We start from the raw sequence: 23,891 nt of genomic DNA, 5'->3' as shown, positions 1-23,891 counted from the left end.
TCATTATTAAGTGTCCACACCATTATTACTTTTTAGAGTACAAAAGTTTTAAAGCAGCCTAGATTAGAAAATTAATATTAAATCAATTTTTAAATAATTAGAAATAAGTTACTTATCTGGGATTTAAAATACCAAAGAAAAATGCTGGTTTTTAAGAAATATTCTTAAGTTGAATTTCACACAATTAAGTATAATGATATTAAAAGCAATTTTTACTTCTTACATTACCTATAGCATATATTTGAAATGTAGTTTCAGTAAAATAACGTAGCCAAAATATTTGATTTCAGTATTTGTAACTTATCACTCATCTATAGTGTTAAGCTGACAGAAATGGGTGTTATTGACCATTATAAAATTGAAAAGGAAACAAATTTAAATATTATCTGTCTCTTTTGTATTTGTTTAAGGGTTTTATTTTTCTTGATTTTTTTTTAATGATATAAATGAGCTTCTTAGGAAATATCTGTGGTAACAGATGTTTCATAAAATTTGAGAAAAAAATTTAGTTGTTGAGGGAAACAAAACAAAAAACATCTCAAACATACATACATTTGTCATTAAAATTAACTACAAAATTACCTAGGCAAAACAAAATGAAAATTGAAGATGAGCTTCTGCATGAATCAAACTGGTAAAGCATTCTGAAGTGTTTCTAGAGAGCTGATTTTTCATCTGAATTATTCAATCTAGTTGATTGCCCCAGTTTTTGTTATTGGATTACTCATGTTAACATAGCCTATGCCTATTTAGAGTTAATAGCTAACATGAAGAGGTGAGATTCCTAAAAAGACAGTCTTCTTTTTTTTTTCCCCTAAGCAGTTGGACAAACACATTTATACTTTGAAAACCATCAAGACTGCTTTAGGGATATTTGGGCTATAAAAATATCACCTGCCATTTCTGTTGTACTGTAGTTTTATTTTTGTACCTCTGAAGTTAAGTACTGGCTTTAGATCATTTAAAAAAAAAAACATGTCACTTGGTGAAAGGAGTTAATGTTCCCACATATGCAGGTTAGAGTTTGAAGAGATAAAGGATACTTTATCATATTGACCATTTACTGTGAGAATTCACTATTATTTGTTAGTCTTGTCATTATTATCCTCTAAGAAAACATTTATGTTGAAATGTGAAGGGCTTTTGGAAACAGTGATCTCAACTTTAAAAAAAAATAATGAAATAACTGGTAGCAGTCACAGTACAGATCCTGGAAATTATTCTGCAATTGCTTTGCCCTCTAGTTGTCCCAACACAGTGACAGAGAGTGCAAAACAGTATCTTGCATGTAACCTAAATGAAGATGTGTTATAATTGGACAGCATGTTTGTTGAAATAATATATTTCCTACATATGTCTTTATGGTGATTAAATGCATTTAAAACTCAATTCAGACACAAATCTTAAACATAAATTCATATAAATTATATTGTTTTTACTACTACTCCTTGAAGGCATTTTCGTATAATAGAAATTACATATTGGCGTTCCTCAAAAGTACAGTTTTGCATTTCCAGCTTTTCTGAATTGACCATGAAACTAGTAGTATTAAATAGTAATACTAGTATTAAATAGCTGTACCTTTTATATAATAATGGTTTCATGAAGAAAAATAATATGCTAAAGAAGATAAAGCTTCCTACTTCTGCATTTCTGTGGAATGTCTTGCCTACAGGCACTAGAGTTATTATATCTATGAGAAAAGTGCTTGTAAGTAATGAGCAGTGGGAAACCATTAGTATGCCTGAAATGGTTTAATGAAAGCTTGGATCATGACACGTCAGGAGCTGTTCTTATCATTTGGACAGCTCCATCTGCATCGTTAATAATTAATTCAGTTCAGTAAGAGTTCAGCTCACACACTCATTTAGAAGTCTTCTTCAGAGAACACCTCTCCGGCTGCTAGTCCCAGGGAGAAATAGTTTTCTGCTTGGCTAACAGCAAAGATCTGGAGATACCAGTGGAGTTTTAGAGCTGCATTTGCCAGGTAGCAAAAGCTCCAAGGAGGACAAAAAGGGTCAAAACATGTGCAGTTCAGCTAGGTTACTTCGGAGTGGTATTTCTGTTCTTCTGTCTTATCATATCTATGTCACCACTGCAGGTTGTGGAAAGAATTTTAGATTGCTGAGCTCAGACGGATGTGATTCAATTGAGTAGTTTGATGTTTATGAAACAAACAGTGCACTCTTGTAATCTGTGGTGTCTTACCCTACCCCTTTTCTTTTTAAGAATTCCTTTGTATTTTCATGTTCATCAATATAGATGATTGGTCTATGCTAGATCATTCAGAATTGTTGAAATTTATCAGCAAATACTGGCAGAAATTATTTAAGCAATAATTTATGAAATTATTATTTTGGGGTAGGTAAAAAAGAGTGATATTCATCATTGGAATTGAAAGAGTTCCCCGATTTGGTGATTCACTCTTTTCATCAAAATCAGGAGTTATTTTTCTTCTAAACTTGCTTTCTTTTACACATATAAAATTCTGTTGAGATACCCGTCTACATATTTATGTGTACTTCTACATATATTCAGCAGTTGAAATCTGATTAATTCCTGAAAGAGTTGCCTCACTTCCAGTGTTAACTGTCTGTGGGTATGTAGGCTGATGGACTGTTACACAGTCTATAAAACCATTCTGTTAATCTTAGTGCTTACTAAGTACTTACTAAGTGGCTTGAATATGTAAGGTGCAGTTTGCAAGTTACCAGGTCTAGACAACTCTTTGTGTGTACAGCTGTAACACCATGCTTTTCCTCTCTCTCATCCTTTCACCTGTCCCCAAAAACTGTGTTTTAAGCTTCATTTTATTTATATTGGAAAAGGTATCCAGAGAGCAAGGTGGGCAAAAAGTGGCTGCTCTGGAATTCAAGGGAGAAAAGCAGCTGTTGCACACAGTGGGGCATTCTTCTCTCTCTGCCTGACTCTTTGCTGCTTTCCAGTGAGGAGTAGTGAATATTATGTATTTGCTTGTTGTGCTTTCTTAAAAAAAAAAAGAAAAAAAAGCATACCAAAGACAAGAAAATAAACTGGGAAGAAGTAAACATAAGGAAAAACAAATTGCTTGTTTTAATGAGAAAGAGATAGAAGAAATACAGAGGTTTATGGTTTAGAAAGAGCCATTTATACCATGTGAAGAATGCAAAGAATGAGACTGCAGATTTGCAGCCAGTGGTTCATTTGAAATCAACCCTTTTCTTCAAGTAAATATTTTGGACTGTAGATTTTATCAAAGATATTTTTATATGTCCCTTTCTCTTTTTCTGTTTCCCACAGTTGTATTTTAAGAAAACAAGGAACAAGTAGAAGAGAGAGGGAAAAAAATCTATTGAAATATTCTACACTACAAAATCATCATTCTTATTTTTAGAGTATTACCTCCTGAAAAAGAACACAGTAACAGTGTTTGTTCTGTGAAAGTAAAAATTGTACTTTTACCTTTTTTAAGATTTGGAAAAAATAAGAGATCTTTAAAGCCACATTAAAAAAAAATCATTTAAGCTTGGGTATATGCTCTATTTATTTCCAGAAAATATTTCACCATCATGTATTTTAGAGGTCACATACTATGTTCAATATCTAAGTGATATATTCCTTTCTCTAAATAGACTAGTAAATAAGATTTGAGTATTAGTGAAGTTTTAAGTTTTTGTGTGGCGTTAGAGGAAAGAAAATTATTTCATATCCACTGAATGTTCCTTTTTTTATTTTAGTTAGCATTTTCTGCCATCTTAAATAATTCACAATATGTCTTGCATGCTTTTTTTCTTAGTTATCTTGAAATGACAGTACTCATATATACCACTGTTTCATTATTGTATACCTTTAGTCTTATATCAAAGGCTAAATTAGTTTTGGATTTAGCTATAGATTTCTTAAATTTAAATGTTAGGGCATAGACTATACATTTTATTTTCCATAGTTTTTAAAAAGAATTTTAGTCTTTGAAACATTTATGTTTAGGTATGATAGAAAAAACAGCTTTCTTTTTTACACTTTCTTTTTTATTTTATAGCGTGTGTGTTATATTTATATGATTACAAAAATAAGAACAACAGACATAGGTTTAGAGGAAACACAACTAGCTGTTGTTAAGGAAACAGTTTGACTAGTGGGAATAGAAGTGTGTGTGGTTGTTTCATTGAGGTACTGATTGTGGGATGAAAGTATATTAGAAAAAAAGTATAGAATTAGTTATTTCAGGTCCATCAGGTAGAAGTCATTTGAAGAACATTCCTATTATGTTATTCAAGATTTCTCTGAGACTGTATTTTATTAATTTATTATTTTTAACTCATTCATCACATCCAGGTGCTTTCTAAACTAGATTACTCTTTATTGAAATGGTATCTTTTATTTCTTAATTAGTATATCTTTGATTTATTAGAATATTCTTACTTTTCTCATCCTGACTCAATTATTAATTTTCTTTGGAAAGACTGGGATGTGGAACCAGCCCATACAGTATAGGACATTGTATCTACGCACTAATATTTTAATAACTAAAGTGATCTTTCACAAGATACTTACCATCCCAGTAATTTGTATGATGGGTGTCCAAGTGTCTCCTAATTCTAGGAGGTAGAATGGTTTGAGATTTTTTGGTAATTTTCTGAACTTTGTGTATTGTGAATGTATTGCATTTGTAACTAGAAAGAAACATGAAATATACATATACATTGTTAAAAACCCTCATTGGGTGAGGGGAAGGGAAGGAGAGAAATGCATGTAACTTTTTTTTCTTTTAATTCTTAATGAAATAATGTTTTCCTGCAGCATATTGTAGTCACTCCATTTGGTTTGTTCTCAGTTTTAGATAGAGTATCTTTGTATCATATTTAAGCTTTAATTGTATTTCAATATAGATTTCATTTTCCATTTTACTAAAAATGTTTTTGTTCTTAAATGATGTTAACCATATTTTCTACCTAGTTTCTGTTCTCCATGATACTTTCTACATTCACATTTTTCTTCTCTTGTAGTTTTGTACATTATAGTAAAAATTAATAGCTTTTTAAAAAAATTTTCTGGAATATCTGGAATATACCAGACCTATTTTGTTACTGAAGGAATAAGAGGACAGTTGTATTTATTGCTTTGAGAACATTGAATTCTAGTTGTGGATATGTACAATTCAGGAAATTATTTAAGGAGGTAGGGAGCATAGATTCAGTAGTTTGTAATAAAAAGTTTCTTATTAGGAGCTTTCAAAAAGAAGAAGAGAAAAATTTAAAAGATGCTATAAAGTAGATTATGAGCACCTAATTTTCAGTAAATAATAGCCATTCTTACCTGTGAATTCCAGTCACTTTATCTATTTACATGGTTTTTTGTTTGTTTGTTTGAGGGATATGTATAGAATTTATTTTAACCAGTCCTTCATTTTATTAGTTAATGCCACTGCTGCATAAAATAAAGACACTGTTGCTTTTGGCTTTAAAAAAAAAAAAAGAAAATTAGGGTTATGCATTATCATAATTCTTTAAAAAAAAAAAGTCAAATATTTACAGCAGGACTTTCTGATTTCCCCAAGGTAGAAACTATGTCTTAAATATTGACAATATAATAACCACCACTTTGGGTGGAGCAGAAAAGTCAGTAAGCGCAAACTATATTTATATTGCGATCAATTGGAATCATCTAAAGAAATAATGCTAGAAATAGTTCCCATGAGCTTATTTTTTGTAGATATATATTTTAAGAAATAAACTTTTTAAATGCCATTATTTAAAAGTTTCTTTTACCTTCAAGTAACTGGGAGCCACAGTTAGAGTGCAGTTTGAAAATATGTGCATTTTTAAATAATGCCCATAATCTTCATTTTATCCTTTAAAGAAGAGGAAAAGCTACATCTAAGAATAATAATAAGCCATAGTAAATAGAATGATGATATAAAGCTTAAAGATGTCACTCTATTCCTCAATTCGTTATTAGGAAGGACTTGGAAAGTTTAATATATTTCCATTGATCAGTCACCAAGGAATTTGAATTTGTCCCCATGTAGAAAAGATCTTTTTTCTAAATGTACCATTTTTCTTGCACTTTCAGATTATCGTGTTAAACTGACAAAATAACTTTTTCCTCTTTTTTATTAAGAATAATCCAAAGTAAATAAAATGTCAAAAAAAGTCCAGGGGCAGTGTACCTTAATTCTATTTTTGGGGCAAACAATTAAACTACCTCGGGCAGGCCATGGTGGCTTAGCAGGCAGAGTTCTCGCCTGCCACGGCAGAGACCCAGATTCGATTCCCGGTGTCTGCCCATGCAAAAAAATAAAATAAAATAAAAATTAAACTACCTCCCCTTAGTCCAGCATTCTGTCAGGTGTCTTTAAAAGCAAATGGAATTACAGGACTTTTTCTCTCCTCAGTCAGAACAGGCTCCTTTCTTTGGAGCTCACCTCCTGAAATCCGAAACTTTCCTTTGGTGTCAGGTTCCATCACCCCAAGTTGGCTTTTATTTGCACCTAGATTCTTTGCACAGTTGAATCTTTTGAAGGATTCAAAAGAAGCTTTCTTCAGAGTTTATCTTCTTCCATACAATATAGAGACATAAGGAAAAACGAACTGATGGCTTTTTAATATTGCTAAATTATATATTTGTCTATATGTATTTATATAAAATTTTATCTTATTTTATATAAATAATGAATAATTTTCATATATTTTCTTTCATTTGATTTTCACAATTGCCTTAGAAAAAGATTTTACAAATGTTATTATTTTCATATATGGGATGGTCAAAATCAAGCACTAGAATTTCAGCCAAGCCTTATGATTCCAAACTCGGGGTCCATGATTATAAGTTACTTGATATAAGTGCCTCTTGTGAAGAATACAGTTTAATGGTTCCATCATAAGGATTGCAGAACCTGGAGTACCTCTAGCTGAAAAAACTAATTTAGGCTTACTAATTTATTTAATTATTATCATATGATACTGACTTAACGAGGTTGCAGTTTCATGTCAGATGAACTATTAAAGAACTGAAACGATCATACCTATCTTGAGTGTTTTTTTCTATACTTGACTTGATCATTGTATACATGAATAAAATGGAATCAATGTCTACCACATACGCATGCCATTGATACTTAACTGCATTAACTCATAGATATATTTATTGTTTATTCATTGTTTAAGCTTATTCATTGTTTACTCCTTATTCATAGTGGTCTAATTTTTCCTTTGTCATAACAGCTAAATATTATCTTCCTGGTGATCACATTGTGCAAAATGGTGAAGCATTCAAATACTTTGAAACCAGATTCTAGCAGGTTGGAAAACATTAAGTAAGTGTTTTGTATTTTAATTTTAGTACTTGGAAAAACTATTCTCTACAGGGAACGCACGAATACCTTCTGTCAACTTTAGAAATTATCCAGAGCAAAATTTTACTGATCAATTTTACTGAGCTTCACTGTTGCCATGTTACAGACATTGGTCAAAAACTAGATAATTCTTTCCTGACCTAGAGCCAAGAAATTGTTTCAGTGGCTTCATGAAAATTCCATATCACTGTAGCATTTTCATTTGAATTTAAAGTACAGTTTGAAAGGATGTTCCTGTTTGCATGGCTGATAGGATAATATTGTTTGTTTTGTTAAATGACTTTTTGATTTAAGGATTCTAAGCAGTTTCTACTCCTAATCCTGTTCTCCTAAGAGAATTTACTCTGTAACTGTTATTAACTTGAAGATTACCTGTTGTTTCTTGCTAAATAAACAAATGCGTGCTTTTTCTCAACACTGAATAAAAATGCGATGAATATACTGCTGTCTAATTAACAAAAATATAAAAGCTGTTGCTTTATAAGATCATCTTATAGAAGCATTTTCAGAGTTATTTTTAAAGTATGAATCTTTTAATTTAAAACTTGAGAAAGTATTATTCAAGTTGGTTTTAATGGGGTTATGGAAAATAATATTTTAATGTAAAAAATGGCAGATGTAGAGCAAGGGTAAATATGTTAACAAATTAGATGCTTTAGATAGGTTAGTGCCGGCTTCATTGCATGTTGCATGGTAAGAGAGAGAGCTAATCTTTAGCATCTCTCTCTTTTCTTCCTTTTCCTCGTTCTGTCTTCTCATCTACACCAGTAATTACCGTGTTTGTGATGGCTACTATAATACGGACTTACCTGGGTAAGGTAGAATCCTACATTAACAAGTTTATGGCATGAATTTATACTTTTTACAAATCCGTCAATATCATGAATTGCCCTTAATTTTTATAATTATTTTGGAGTATCTAATTTGCTATAGTATTTTAAGTCTATAATATGCCTTTATTTTTTAATTGCTTGCCTCTGCATTTTGACTTAATTTTGACTAATTTATGAAATATATAAATGCTTTCTTATTACTTTCTATTTTAATTCTGTCTAATAATTTTGTTTCTCTTTTCTGCTTATAATGCTTTCTAGCTATGAAGATAATAAGCCATTTATCAAGTAAGATCATTAGTTAGACATGGAATGCACTGACTCTAAATCCTCTCATTCCGTCCTATTTTCTACAGTTCTTTTCTCCTTAAGCTATTCATGATGAAATCTCTCCAAATTATTTTATTTTGAAGTTGTTTTCATGTTTTTGTCCCATTTCAGCTAGGCTTCTTCATGCTTTAGTTATAAACCTTAGGTCCACCTAAGATGAGTTTATCAGAATCTGAAGTTTAGGTGTTAAGTGATTATCTGCCATTTAACCTTTCTGTATGTGTCACATTATTCAGTGTCATGCAAGTATACCAGAAGAATAAAAATACAGGAGTAAACTAATTAAGGACTCCTTGATTTATTTTACCAAAATGCACATAAAAGCGTTTTTTATTCTTTTACCAAAATGCACATTAAAGGGGGTTGTTTTACACCTTGTATTTTAATATAGTTTTGATACCTTGCTTATTCTAGAGTAAGGAAAGGTCATACCTGCTGTTGCTGTTTTCACTGGAGGCTGCAGTACTAAATGCTATTCTTTCTTTAATCAATGAAAGGTTAAAGCCAAAATGCTGTTGAATATGAATCTGAACATAGAAAAAAGTCAACTGCTACTACTGAAATGTAAATATTTAAATGTGCTATCTCTTTTTCCTTCCCACTGAGCCTGTTAATAAAGTCCACTTTATTTTTTCAGGTCTTGGGTGCTTGGTGCGTTTGCTCTCCTGTGTCTTCTCGGCCTAACCTGGTCATTTGGGTTGCTTTTTATTAATGAGGAGACAATTGTGATGGCATATCTCTTCACCATCTTTAATGCTTTCCAGGGAGTGTTCATTTTCATCTTTCACTGTGCTCTTCAAAAGAAAGTAAGTTCTTGAAAACATTTAGGCGTTCTGCTTGCTTGTTCTTTAACTTGAAAATAAATAGATGTAATAGAGAACATTTAAGTGATACCTGGACTGGATATGAAAATAGTATCATATTTTAATATATTTCTATTCAGACTTCACATATAAAATATTTCAGTACCAAATATTTTAATTTGTGAATATAATAAACTAGTTACTTATGAAAAGATTTCTGTTTTGGTCAGAGGGGTCTGCAATGTGCATTATACACAGGATATACAATGTAAAGTAAAGGTAAAATAAAATCATTGTTTGCTCAACAAAGAGAATGCAATGGGCGTAAATGAAATTGAGTATAAGGATCATTGGCCTTAAGCTTAAAAAATTTGATAATTACGTTGCCTTTTGAGTAATTTTGAAAGACCTCCAAACTATTAATAATAATACCCCATTATTAACAATTATGTTAAATAGAGTCAGCAGAAAGGATTCAAACGTTAAAATTGAGGATGAAAAACATTATTGTGTAGTAGGAAGATATAAACCTAAGAAAATGGCTTAACTGCCTTTTAAGCTTAAAATTTCCAAATCTTTTACTAGGTCTGCATATCTAATGTAGTCTTTTTATTTTGTTATTACTAGCTGGTCACTAAATTGAACAGAGAAATAGAGTTGTGAAAGTGAAAACTATTATGTTTTCAATCCTGACAAGATGATAGTGTTGTTACTTCCATCAGTTTTGAATAAGCTATAATTTTGAGATAATGACAGTGGAATGTGCAATACTGACAGATAATGTACATTCACAGCAATATAGGCATTAGGCAAAACCAACACTGGAGGGTATTATTTGTATAAAATACCATTTGATTACCATTGTCTTGGTTATACAGAACTTCAGAATAGTTAGTAGTCATTAAATGTGCAGAAATCTTTTTGAGGTATCATATGTTATTTAATAACAATGAACTTTAACTTTCTAAATATTATGCAGAGATAACCTTAATTTAACTTTTCTTCTATATTTCCTATATAAATGAGCATTTATTTGTATGATTGTATATCCATATTCTATGTTGTGTTACCAAACTTTCTTTGCAGAAAGTATAAATTTAGACAGTAAAATGTAAGTTAGTCATTATTTCCTGCTATGTGTATTAGTTAAACAAAGAGATTTTACTGTGCCTTTTAAATGAACAGTTACATTTATTTATTAATTTATTTTTGCATGGGCAGGCACCGGGAATCGAACCCGGGTCTCCAGCATGGCAGGCGGGAACTCTGCCTGCTGAGCCATCGTGGCCTGCCCAACAATTATGTTTTAAAACCATGCTGTGTTTCTTTTGCAAATTTTCTACTTAGTATTAGAGACATCCTATTGGGTGCTTTTGTTAAGGATATGATATAAAAGATTAAGTTAAAATCATGGTCCTTACTGCTTGAGTGAACATACTTAGGCAAAGAAAATGCTGTGAAAGCTCAGCCTCATTGTTATTTTGTTCTAATAGGTGTAATTAAATACAGCTAAATTCAAGTGCACTTAGATTTAAAAGGTCATCTAGTTACTTTAATTCTTCAGTTTTGTAATATATAAGTGTCAAAGTTGTGGTTTTTGCAGGCAGATACTGAGCATAGAATTGTAAAGGAAAATGTATTTGAAGATTTTTGTAACCTGCTATAAAGGATATTGTCTTATGCAACTTCTTCCTGTCTGTCTTGTAATTTCAATGTCTGGCTCAAAGCCACAGCAAAACTTACTTATATGCTAGTATAGCTTCATAAAACCCAGCACGCACAGCCCCCACACACACACTCCTTCCATTTACCCCCACCGCGCCCCCTCCTTTCTAGGTGTGGCCCTATCATTTAACAATTGTTCCAACATCTTTTTTTTTTTTTTAAATTCAGTTTAAACTTATTAGACTTAACAGCTTTTCTTTCTGTTCATAAACGACTTTGCTTTCTGTCTGCATATCCAGGCTTTAGGGGAAGAGGGAAATTATTTGGTTAAATCATTAATGTGGCTAGAAATTGTGTGCTAATGAAGCGAATAGACAGCTTAGACTCTACACTAAATGTTAAAGCTGGACACATCAGAAAATAAAGAAAACATCCCATCTTAATTTATATCAAAGTTCTTTTTTTCTTTATTCTTATGCCAAAGGAGTCTTAACTTCCACAAACTCATGCAATCCAGTGGAGTTTATATACCTTAAGAGAACCTGAATTGTATAAAACTTAAATGACTGAATTACAGAATGTTTAAATGTCAATAAGCAAGGAAAATACTATATTTCTGCCCTGTGTTTTCCTAGACTGAAATAAAAACTCGAGCTTACTAAATGTATAGATAACTAAGCTTTAAAATAAAATTACCATTGTGTTAATGCATAATTAACATTTACATCATAGCAACAGGGTGTAAAACATGTCTATATGTTCTATCACATGCTAAATGATCCTACCCATTGCTGTAGCAGGCAGAAGTACTTTTCTGATTACTATTTCAGCAATTTCAGCTGAACTTGATTTTGTAAGTTCACTTTGTTTTCTCCATGGATATGTCTTAGTGGAACTTCCATTCTTTTTATTTGTCTCTATTACTCTCATTTAATTAAAGAGAGAGAGTGAGAGAGCACAGATAGGCTTACATTAATTCCTTCTTGTGGTTATTCAACGCAGGTACGAAAAGAGTATGGAAAGTGCTTCAGACACTCCTATTGCTGTGGCGGCCTCCCCACTGAGAGCCCACATAGCTCGGTGAAGGCGTCAACCTCCAGGACCAGCGCGCGGTACTCCTCTGGCACACAGGTAGCAAAGCGTTTGACAGCATCTTTAATTAACCGTATTTATAGAAAGCCTACCGAGACATGTTCTGTTCAGATGCACTACTTGTGTTCTCATTATAATGATCTAGATGGCAAGTTCTCGCTTTTTTAGTATTTTGGTTTTGATTTCTTTTAAAATATTTCTTCAAGGCATTTCTTTAGGTGTGAACATCCATTTTTGAGCACTATTCTTTAAGTTCCATGTCGTCTTCGTTACAGTATCCTAAGTTCATGTGGTCTCCTGTTTTCCTAGACTGAAATTTAAATTGTCAGTATAATTGCGGTTCTTGACTCATAGTGGTCACTCCATAAACATTTGTTGAATAATCAGTCATGTCCACCTGAAAATAAAAAACATTTTTAAGAGTGGAAGATTAAATATCCCTTAATAGAGAAGCAGCAGGGCAGTAGAGACTTCCTTAATTTTAGACCAGTTACAACATGCATTCTTTAAAAGGCAGCAGATAAGCTTACACATAACAGCTCAGGTTAAATCTTTGTGTGTCTTTAATAAGGTAAGCTTGGAGAAACTAACATAAATATCTGTCTTGCTATTTTATATCAATAGAGTCGTATAAGAAGGATGTGGAATGACACTGTGAGAAAACAGTCTGAATCTTCTTTTATCTCAGGTGACATCAATAGCACTTCAACACTTAATCAAGGTCAGTTACTAGGAAAATTTGAGTTTACAATATAAATTTTGTATTTCTGCCAACTTACAGTAATTCTAGAGAACATGCTTAACTTTTCTCTCAAATGGGTTTACATCCAAGCTCTTAAAACTCTCGTCACCTTTTACTATCATTAAGTACATATAATTCCTTTTATTTAATAATGTCATGCAAAAATATAGTTTTAAACTCCACATTAATAAGGTAAGGTTGGTAAAAAGTAATAATTGAGAATATACTTTCTCACAGAATAAAATGTTTTCTTAGTGAGTTTAAATGTGTCATTTCTAACCGAGAGACACTTGGAAATTTTCTTCTTAAAATAATTAGAATACTCTTCACATTAAACAGTGTAAATTTTTGCAGTGAAAATTCTTACTTGTAAAGTTCCTATATTTTATATTTTCTTCAAAAAATGAAACAAATCTTTAAAACATTTCAGTAAATCTTTAAACAAAATTTAAATACACGAGAGAATTTATGTAAAAAAATTACGATTTTTTTCTATCTGAGTTAATATTTTTGGATGTCAGTATAATTACAAATTTAAATTTATTGTATAAATCAGTATAATTATTACTTAAAATAAACTTGGAAATAAAACAATTTAGCTTTATAAAGGCACATGCAGACATAGTCCTAAGTAAAAGCCTAGAAAATTTCAATTTGATGTGAAAAAGCACATATGTATGTATACTTGGAAAGATAATTTATGTATGTATATATGTATGTATACTTGGAAAGATAATTTATGCAAGTAATTACAGATTTGATGTGCTGATTTGTAATATTACAAGTTATATTTTATCACAATGAAATAAGAAAGCTGTTGTTTTTAATTGTCGGCATTGTTCTAACAAGTTGTTGATTTAAAATGAAAAGGTAGTATATATAACATAGAAACCAACTTGAATTTTTAAACATTTTTACTTAAATTACATTAACTATGCAAAAGGTATGTTTGATAAGTATTGAAAGGTTTGTAATTTGTCAATTAGAATAAGTGAACTGTGTTTATTCCACTCTCTGATGCTTTACCTAATTCTGTTAAGATGACAATCAAAAAATAAATGAATTATTCAATGATCCATTTTTGAAACCTGGCAAATAAGATTACAGGATGAAACTTTCTTGCTATTTAGAATTTGTGAATGGTCTAATAATTCATTATACACAGTGCTTTTTTTTTTCTTGGCATGACTTCGTTTGCATATACTAAAAGAAGCTTTTGCAATGTGTCATACCTGTTTGCGAAAGATGTTTTTCCTCCTGCTTGTGTCAAAGTTGATATTAACACAGATGTTTTCATGAGGGATAATCCCACACCTGTAAATTCAGAAAGTTTGAGATTCCCTCCTCTGGGCTCGGTGGTTACATTTTTAATATTAAGCAGTAACATCTTGAAGCATAATGTTGATCTCTCTGCATTTAATTGCCATTTTTGTTTAACAGTGATTTTGTATAAATTAGTAAATGTCATCCTCAGCAGGTGTTTACTTGGGAGACTTAGAAAGCACCTGTGAATTACTGAAATTTAACTTCCCTCTCCCCTTTCTACTTCAAATTAGTAGTTCAAATACAGTCAGAAAATTTCAACAGATTTTACATTGCCAACTTGTCTACTACCCTTGATGAACACAAAAACTACTGCAAACTGCAACACTAAAATAAGAGAACTGATGTATTTTTTTTTCTGTTTCTTTGCTTTAGGAATGACTGGCAATTACCTACTAACAAACCCTCTTCTTCGACCCCACGGCACTAACAACCCCTATAACACATTGCTCGCTGAAACAGTTGTATGTAATGCCCCTTCAGCTCCTGTATTTAACTCACCAGGTGTGCTTATACTTACAAATAAACCTACCTGTCTTTGCTGCTAAACAGAACTCTGGTCTTTGCCATTTTTCTAAAATAAAGACCCTCAAGTTGCTATGTCTTTATTATTACATCCTGAGTTTCTTAGTTAAAAAAAAAATAATGGTATTGCCCATGCCAGGCTTCTAAAACTGCACTATATTATAGTACAACCTCAGTCATGATAGTATTTATCAATAATTATCCATGTTTTTAACACAGGTGGCATAAATCTTAATATATTATTACAGGACTGACATCACATGGTCTGAGAGCCCATCTTCAAGATTTATACCATTTAGAGGTATCCTATCTATGTAATATATTGTTCAGTTGACTCTAGAGCTTGCTGACAAAATTTGCTTCTGAAATGAATTAGTTAATGAAGATGATTTGGATATCTAGGTATAGAAAACTCTGTTCAGCCTTATCAATATAACCAAACTATAGTATAGTGCAGCTTTATGGTAGATTTCCTTTTTTCTTAAGAAAACTCTGAGAATAAAGTTAATACTAGTTTATATCTATAGTGTTTTATTGGGGGAGGGGAGAGATTATCACTTTCCAATCCTATATTACTATATTTTCTAATAGCTTATTTAAAAAAAAAATATATATATATATATCCAATATTAACAGTTTTCAAGATTTGGTAAAAGTTGTCTTATAGTTACTGCTAGTATATAATCTTTATTTGTGATTAATATTTGACACTAAATTAAACACAAAACTTTGTTTCCTTTTTTTTTCTTAAAATTCTTTTTTAATGTAACTGCAGCTTCTCTTTTCATTCTCTTGTTTTCTTACTTTCCTTATGCTTTCCTCTAGCAACCTACAGAGAGACAAGTATGGGAGTAAAACTTAACTTTGCCTATCAAATGTAAATTTTTTCAGCATGATTTTTAATGGGCACAATTAAAACATAACTAGCAGTCATGAAGTAGACTCAGCGGGCAAGTGGTTCACAATTTGCAACTAAAATGTTAACCAAATTTAAACAGTATATCCATACTGCCTTTTGTCAGTAAAAGAGGTCTGTAGCAAATATTGTCCCTACTTAAGTATATGCTATGCTGAAATAATTTGCTCATTAAAGCTTAAAGTACTGTCAACCAAAATGCTTAATAATTGACTTATTTCTGCATTCCCACAGTAATCTTGCTACAGGCTGGGGAAAGTCTTCAAGTGATTACCTGAACTTGGGCAGGAAAAGTTGCCTCTTCAAAACCAGTCAAAGATGTGCTTAAATCTGCAGTATATCATAGAAAACACCTTTTGGAATATCCAGTATATAATTCAGTATTTATTAAACAGCAATAGAAAGAAAAGAAAAATGTTTGACATGATAGAACATTGAAAGAAGAAAAAGAATACTATCTAGTATGTGATCATGTGTCACCTATAACTTAAAATGCCAAATGTTTTGTAGTGGTAGGTCTTATAAATGAAGTTTGTGGCACATGTATGAAATTATATAGCTAGAAAATTGTTCAGCAAAGCTAAAGGGAGCCTTACAAATAACCATCATAACTTTGTTATTCATGGTGCCTGATACAAATTGAGTTGTCAGTTTTTCAAATGTAAAAGCTGGGTCAAGGTTTTTAAAATAATCTGAGTCATTGTAAACAAATGTAATTCCTTCATTTTCTCATTTTCTGCTAATAATAATTTGTCCAACAATTATTAGACAATTGTTGGTCACGAAGTTTGTGCCACACTATACAAAGATTTTTTTTCTGAGAGAAATTAAGTTTTCTAGGATAATCTGCAGCTTTAAGAGTGGAGTAAGCACAAAAAAAAAAAAAAGGAAATTTCTTACTTTTTCTAAGAATTAAATTTTTGCTAAACTCCTCCAAGCCTTGCATACAATGCAGCAGCCTCACAGTGGTCAGTTTCATTTCAATAACATCAATTCATTCTTATTTTTTTTCCAGACCTATCTGTAGAGAAGTGATTTTTTTTTTCTCTAGGATTTTGAGAATGAGTAACCTAACTTTCCATGGTGCAGATCATTTAATTTTCTCTAAAACCTTTTTTTTTCATTTGCCTGCGAAGCACTGTGACGTCTTAGTTTACATGTTTATGTGTCTGTAGAAAATACAATTCTTATTCAAGTAGAGCATGTTACCATATTTTTTTCCTTCTAAACCTCTTTTCATATCTTCAGCAGATTTATTCAATCTTTCATTCCTTTAGATATAAAAATATACTAGCTGAGGCTGACACCCTTCTCCCATTCCATAGTTAATATTTATTCTTGGTTTAATTTCTGTGACCCATATTTAAGAAATCTCTAACATTTCTGCGTTTGACCTCTATGCCCACGGCGTGTATGGTCCGATCTCGTACAGTAGACTCTCCTGGCTCATTCGGTGCTGTCACTGTGACTGATGCAGACTGCAGGGCTGCAGGCAAACTTTGACCATTAGAAGCCTGGGGCCATTGCTATTAGAGAGATTATTAATACCAAAAGAATCAAAACGATAAACAATGCTAAGTGTAAAAAGGCTGCTATTGCTGGTACTCTAATTTGTTGAACCCTTGCTCTGACTAAGTTGCTGAGAAGCTTAGAAATTCTTCATCATGTTACAATAAATCATTTTACTTTCTTTTATATATCAGCTACTCTTAGGCCAGATAGCCTGAGCAGACAGACATGATGTGAGTTGTCCAAAGTGAGTCATTCCACCTGCTGTCTGTCATGTTGTTGGATGGTGCTTGTGGGCCCCTGGTCCAGTTAGTGTGAGAGATGGCTGTCTTTGTTGAACATGAAATTCTTTGTATCTGTCCATTTTTTCATCCTTTTTTTTTTTTTATTTCATCTCCAGAAAAAGGAAATGTTAGAATGTTGTTTAAAAAGTTGCTTGCCAGTTCTGTGGGTTTATGTTGTACATTTGCCTTCAGTTTTTGTATGTGACTTGTTCCTTTTTAATTTAGTGTTGTTTAGGACAAATTCTGTTAATTTTATTTTTATAAACCATAGTCTTGTACTTTAAAATGTAAATGTCACTAATGAATTGCTTTGCATTAACTATGCAAGGGCATGGAGTGAAGTCTTCTTTGTAACAGTGTCAGAGATTCTATCAAAAATAAATTAACTACTGTCTCCTCAAAATTGATAATGATTTATATGCCATCTTCCCTCCCTGGAAAACAGTATTATTCCTTAACACTTTTTCCTGTTATCTAAGGGGTTACAACTGTTTACAGTTGGGAATGCTGGAAAGCCTGGCACTTTTCGAGTGTTAGCTTTCAAATACAACTTTGTCCTGAACGACATTAAAAAGTTTTGTACAAAAGCAAATAAAAATTTATCAGCAGGAACGGAAGCAGTAACAGACACTCCCCCCTTTTCTGTTTCAGGACATTCACTGAACAATGCCAGGGATACAAGTGCCATGGATACTCTACCGCTAAATGGTAATTTCAACAACAGCTACTCACTGCGCAAGGGGGACTATAATGACAGCGTGCAAGTTGTAGACTGTGGACTAAGTCTGAATGATACTGCTTTTGAGAAAATGATCATTTCAGAATTAGTGCACAACAACCTACGGGGCAGCAGCAAGGCTCACAACCTCGAGCTTACACTACCAGTCAAGCCTGTGATTGGAGGCAGCAGCAGTGAAGATGATGCAATTGTGGCAGATGCTTCATCTTTAATGCATGGTGACAACCCAGGGCTGGAGCTCCATCATAAAGAACTCGAGGCCCCTCTCATTCCTCAACGGACTCACTCCCTTCTGTACCAACCCCAGAAGAAAGTGAAGCCCGAAGGAACTGACAGCTATGTCTCACAGCTGACAGCTGAGGCTGAGGACCACCTCCAGTCCCCCAACAGAGACTCCCTCTATACAAGCATGCCCAATCTTAGAGACTCTCCCTATCAAGAGAGCAGCCCCGATGTGGAAGAAGACCTCTCTCCCTCCAGGAGGAGTGACAATGAGGACATTTACTATAAAAGCATGCCAAATCTTGGAGCTGGCCATCAGCTTCATATGTGCTACCAGATCAGCAGGGGCAATAGCGATGGTTATATAATCCCCATTAACAAAGAAGGGTGTATTCCCGAAGGAGATGTTAGGGAAGGACAAATGCAGCTGGTAACAAGTCTTTAATAGTGCAAGTAAGGGATTCCAATGGCCACATGCAAGTATTAATAAATAAAGACACCAGTGGCCCTGTGCAGCTCCCTCAGAATCTGCTTGAAGAGACGACTCTGTTGACCTGTGGTTCTCCAGTGTAAAAAAGATGACTGAACCTTGCAGTTCTGTGAATTTTTATAAAACATACAAAGACTTTGTATATAAAAGAGTATACTAAAATGAATTATTTGTTACAAAGAAAAGAGATGCCAACCAGGTATTTTAAGATTCTGCTGCTGTTTAGAGAAATTGTGAAACAAGCAAAATAAAACTTTCCAGCCATTTTACTGCAGCAGTTTGTGAACTAAATTTGTAAATATGGCTGCACCATTTTGTAGGCCTGCATTGTATTATATACAAGACGTAGGCTTTAAAATCCTGTGGGACAAATTTACTGTACCTTACTGTTCCTGACAAGACTTGGAAAAGCAGGAGAGATATTCTGCATCAGTTTGCAGTTTACTGCAAATCTTTTACATTAAGGCAAAGATTGAAAACATGTTTAACCACTAGCAATCAAGCCACAGGCCTTATTTCATATGTTTCCTCAACTGTACAATGAACTGTTCTCATGAAAAATGGCTAAAGAAATTATATTTTGTTCTATTGCTAGGGTAAAATAAATACATTTGTGTCCAATTGAAATATAATTGTCATTAAAATAATTTTAAAGAGTTTGAAGAAAATATTGTGAAAAGCTCTTGGTTGCACATATGTTACAGAAACTTTTTTTTCTTACACTTTGTCCTGGTAAGTTCTACTCATTTTCACTTATTTTCCACTGTATACAGTGTTCTGCTTTGACAAGTTAGTCTTTATTACATTTAAATTTCTTATTGCCAAAAGAACGTGTTTATGGGAAGAAAACTCTTTGAAGCAAGTTCTGCCATGCCTTTCACAAATGTGGTGAAATCTAGAAAAGATTGTGTTATCACCCCTCCGTTTATTCTTGAACAGAGGGCAATGAGGGCACTGGGCACTTCTCACAAACTTTCTAGTGAACAAAAGGTGCCTATTCTTTTTTAAAAAATAAAATAAAACATAAATATTACTCTTCCATATTCCTTCTGCCTATATTTAGTAATTAATTTATTTTATGATAAAGTTCTAATGAAATGTAAATTGTTTCAGCAAAATTCTGCTTTTCTTTTCATCCCTTTGTGTAAACCTGTTAATAATGAGCCCATCACTAATATCCAGTGTAAAGTTTAACACGGTTTGACAGTAAATAAATGTGAATTTTTTTCAAGTAGTTAATGCGCAATTTAATGTATGATACATAATTGGCTTTAACACACTGGTCCTTTCCAACCCAAGCCCCTTGCTATACCTTTGTATAACCTGTGAATATGTGAAAGCCTGCAATAAGTTGCCTGTTTGTTCTATATGCTGAAAAGCACATAATATATTTGTATTCTAAGTACCCTTTCATTATAAATGTACAAAGTATTGCAGGTAAATTTCAGTAGAGAATTATACTGAAAGGGTTTTTAATTTTTGTGTGTTTCATTGCACCAGAACTAAAAGAAAAAGAAAAAAACAACTTAGCAAATGAGAAGCAGGGTTGAAATTTTACAGCCAAATTTGGGCATAGTGATAAAAAAATGGATTTTCAGCAGTACTGAGGAGAAATTCCAGAATATATTTTTAAGATTTAAGGATTATAAGTATCCTTATAGGCAGCTATGGATAGCAATATTTGTTATAACAGAAGAGTTTTACGAAGTTCAGAAATCATATTGAATCTCAACAAATAAATTTTTACCTGACAACAACATAAGCATTTATACCTAATTCTTTCAAAGGTTAGTGGTTCTCGGAAATGCTTCCACTAAATTATGTCAGTTTATGTGGACACATTTAGTCATGCCTTTTGAGTTTAATGAGCCAAGAGAAAGACATATTTTAAAATATGCATTCATATGTTGATACAGTAGACACTGGATAATGAAACATTCTTTATATTAATAAGTTAAAAAAAAAGGCATATACTCACACTAATTAATAATACCTAACATGTTCAAGAGTAACTCTAAGAGAAATTAAGTTCACATTCAAACATTTAATTCTATTTCTCTTGCTAAAGTCCTTCAGGAATTTACAAAATTATTTGCTAGAAGTGGACATTATATAGCCATTTAAATTATTTGCTTTATTATACTTCTTCATTTCAAACCCTGAAACTATATTATATTGTATGATATATGCTTCCCAGTGTACGAACTGAAGTTAGGCTGTAAGTAATGAATTATCAAAAAAAAAAAAAAAAAAAAAGGAATTATTCAGTTGGTACTAGTTGCTTCTCTTGAGGCAGTTCTCAAATGAAACTCTGGTATGATGTGAACAAGTGCATTCTACCTAACTGGTTAATGTTCTCTGCAGAAGAAGTAATTTATCATGAGTTGTTACCCTGAGTAATACAATTTGGAAGTCATCATTCATCTTTGCCACCAAAAGAAGAATTGTTTTTAAAGCAGACTACTTTTTAAAATAGATAAAAATTTCGCCTTAAATTCCATTCCGGATTACCCCCTACGACAAGATTGCATCTTAAATTTAAAACTTTTAACACATTGTCTCTGTTTTGTTTCTGACTGCCTTTTAATACTGATGGCTTTAACTCCATTGTTAGCCCAGGTTCTTTGGATCTGCCCAGGATCACCTGTATATGCTATTTGCACATCCCTGATCATTCTCTTCATGGTAGTTACATCTGTGGGCTTTTAAAAAATTGCATCATTGTAGGTTTTCCCAGGGACAGTTACTCTACTGGTCTATTAATAATAAGGAATTTTTGCTTCCATTTATTTTAGATGTGACTTTATATGGTTTAGACCAGATTCTCTTACTTTATTTTAAAATACAGACTTGTGTTTATTCTATTTACTAAAAAGTAGAATCTTACACAGCTTGTATGCTCATCAGATAGGCTTTTAAAATAATTTACATGGAAGAGAATCCATACAAATCTATAAATTAAATTGCTATAAATTGCTTAAACTCATCTTAATTAATATAAGGATAACTACGTATAAGAGTTCAGTCAGTAAAAAATTTAAAAACATGTTTGACAGAAAAAGACCACCACTATACTCTCCCCAAAAGAAAATGCATAAGGCATAAATTTATTGCTAAATTGCAAAAGCAAAACTCGTGCACTTGTTTTAAGGGTATATTTAGAATGCTTTATTTATTTATTTAAATGGGAAAAGGGAGAATGTACTTTTCCATACTTCAGCCTTAAATAGCGGTTTTAAAACTGATCTTTTTTTTTTCCTCCTGGGACAGGATTTGTAAAAATTTTAACTCTTAAATTTTTATTGCAGTTATAACCCTCTAAGCACAAAAGCTTGGAAGAATATATAAAAGTTGAATTTATGGAATTCAAACAGCTCTTGAGATTTTCGTGATACTGAATTTTTCTTTAAAAGGCAGTACTCTCAGCACTGTTTTACAAATAAAACTTAGTACCCAGAGCTTTCACCAACCTGTGTTCCAGATATTTCTCTTTCTCCTAGATTGTTGTACTAATCTTGGATATCAGAATGAAACATTACTGGCATGTTGAATATAGACGAGAATTTTTTCACAGTGTAATAAAATTAGCATGCGTTTTGGTGAAAAGACTGTATCACATGCTTCCAGCTAGCGAGCATCAAAGTTGAATTTTGAGTAGTCCTTAAATTGACCAACTGGAAGCATTAATGATAAAGGATGAGTGAATACTAGCAGGTTTGGAGATTAATTCTCCCAACAGTCTTAATTATCATTTGAATGGTTTGGAATGAAAAATTTTTGTTTTATTCTTTCGCCAACTGATCACAGAAACATAGTGTGTTAGCTAAATGCACCAAGCGGAAAATTTTTAATGTGTAAGAAGAATATTACACTTTTAGTCCCCATGTACTTAGAACGTGTCATTGGTGCCTTATTTCAAAACGTTATGGGAGTAGGTGCAAGAGTAGTTCAGTGGTAGAATTCTGTCTTGCCATGCTGGAGACCCAGGTTCCATTCCCGGTCCATACACTTCCCAAAAAACAAATAAGCAAAAGCAAACAAACAAAAATCCAACAAACGGTGCTGCGATAATGGGATATTCACATGGAAAAATAATGAAATGTGACCCCTCATACAATTTTGGTGAGTTCAATTGTCATTGGGTTACCTGTTCTGTTGTCTTATTTCATACGGTGATCTATAATGTTAAATACCAGTATATCTAACATTCCATAGTGTATCAATGCAGAGAATCTTCACCACACAAAAAAATATTATAGGAATACTGGAGACAGCTGGAAGTTAGCCAATTTCATTTTAAGGCACTATGGCCACTGAGCTTCTGAGGCCCGAGTAACATATCTCTGTCAGAGGGCATTAATAATAAGCTGTAAATGCACCATGTAATTAGGCTAATTAAATGTACTATAAGTGTTTTTCAAATATTGGCAATAGACCACTCCTCATCTCTTAATAAGGCTTCTCAAGGGTCTGCCTCCTTTTCCTGATGGCATTGTTGTTTACCGAGTGTGCCGTTTATGAGAAGGAACGTCTTCAGAGGCCAGTTTGTTTTTTAAAGCCTGCTTGCTTTAGATGGTGAAGATTCTCTGCATTGATACACTATTGAATGTTAGATATACTGGCATTTAACATTATAGATCACTGTATGAAATAAGACAACAGAACAGGTAACCCAATGACAATTGAACTCACCAAAATCTTTACCTGCTGTGGGAAAGAAAATAAAACAAAATTGCCCATGAATCTTTCACACATTTTTTATATTGAAGCTATGAGACAAAAATCTCTTAAAAGTTTTGGAAAAGCATAGTTATTTTTCAGCAAACCTATGCCATGTGAACATAAAAGACTGATCAATTTGTAAGTAGTTAAGCATTTTAAAATCATGTCAGAGCTAAGGTAAAGTATTTTTGCAGTTGCTGCATCATAACTCTCTTGTTTGACTTTATTAGTCAACAATGGCTAATCTTTTGATACTCTAGAAAGGCTGATAGCTACTATATAGAACCATCCAAGAATAATAACTATAGGTATCAGAGAGGTTGATTAGGTGAAAGATCCATTTATGTGTTTCTGCTGAAATAA

The 23,891-nt window shown here is 32.5% G+C and overlaps 1 protein-coding gene across 19 annotated transcripts in view; it reads left to right on the top strand.

Moving 5' to 3' along the window:
* Nucleotides 1–20,037, top strand: part of ADGRL2 (adhesion G protein-coupled receptor L2) — a 204,405-nt gene extending 184,368 nt beyond the window's left edge. For 12 of the 19 annotated variants that reach the window (XM_077120493.1, XM_077120492.1, XM_077120491.1 and 9 more), the window contains 6 exons: nt 7,203–7,294; nt 9,134–9,302; nt 11,967–12,095; nt 12,681–12,777; nt 14,497–14,625; nt 18,007–20,037. In XM_077120493.1, coding sequence (XP_076976608.1) covers nt 7,203–7,294; nt 9,134–9,302; nt 11,967–12,095; nt 12,681–12,777; nt 14,497–14,625; nt 18,007–18,761 — 1,371 coding nt within the window. In that variant the 3' untranslated portion in view covers nt 18,762–20,037. Of the gene's footprint in view, nt 1–7,202; nt 7,295–9,133; nt 9,303–11,966; nt 12,096–12,680; nt 12,778–14,496; nt 14,626–14,865; nt 14,948–18,006 lie in introns of those variants that run through there. The other 7 variants (XM_077120503.1, XM_077120498.1, XM_077120497.1 and 4 more) reach the window with 3 other exon arrangements.
* Nucleotides 20,038–23,891: the final 3,854 nt, after the last annotated feature.

This window comes from Tamandua tetradactyla, chromosome 11 (genome assembly GCF_023851605.1).
Source record: "Tamandua tetradactyla isolate mTamTet1 chromosome 11, mTamTet1.pri, whole genome shotgun sequence".
In the NCBI taxonomy this organism is placed as follows: domain Eukaryota; kingdom Metazoa; phylum Chordata; class Mammalia; order Pilosa; family Myrmecophagidae; genus Tamandua; species Tamandua tetradactyla.
The sequence above is the reverse complement of the archived record's forward strand: the minus strand, read 5'-3'. Positions and strand labels throughout refer to the sequence as shown.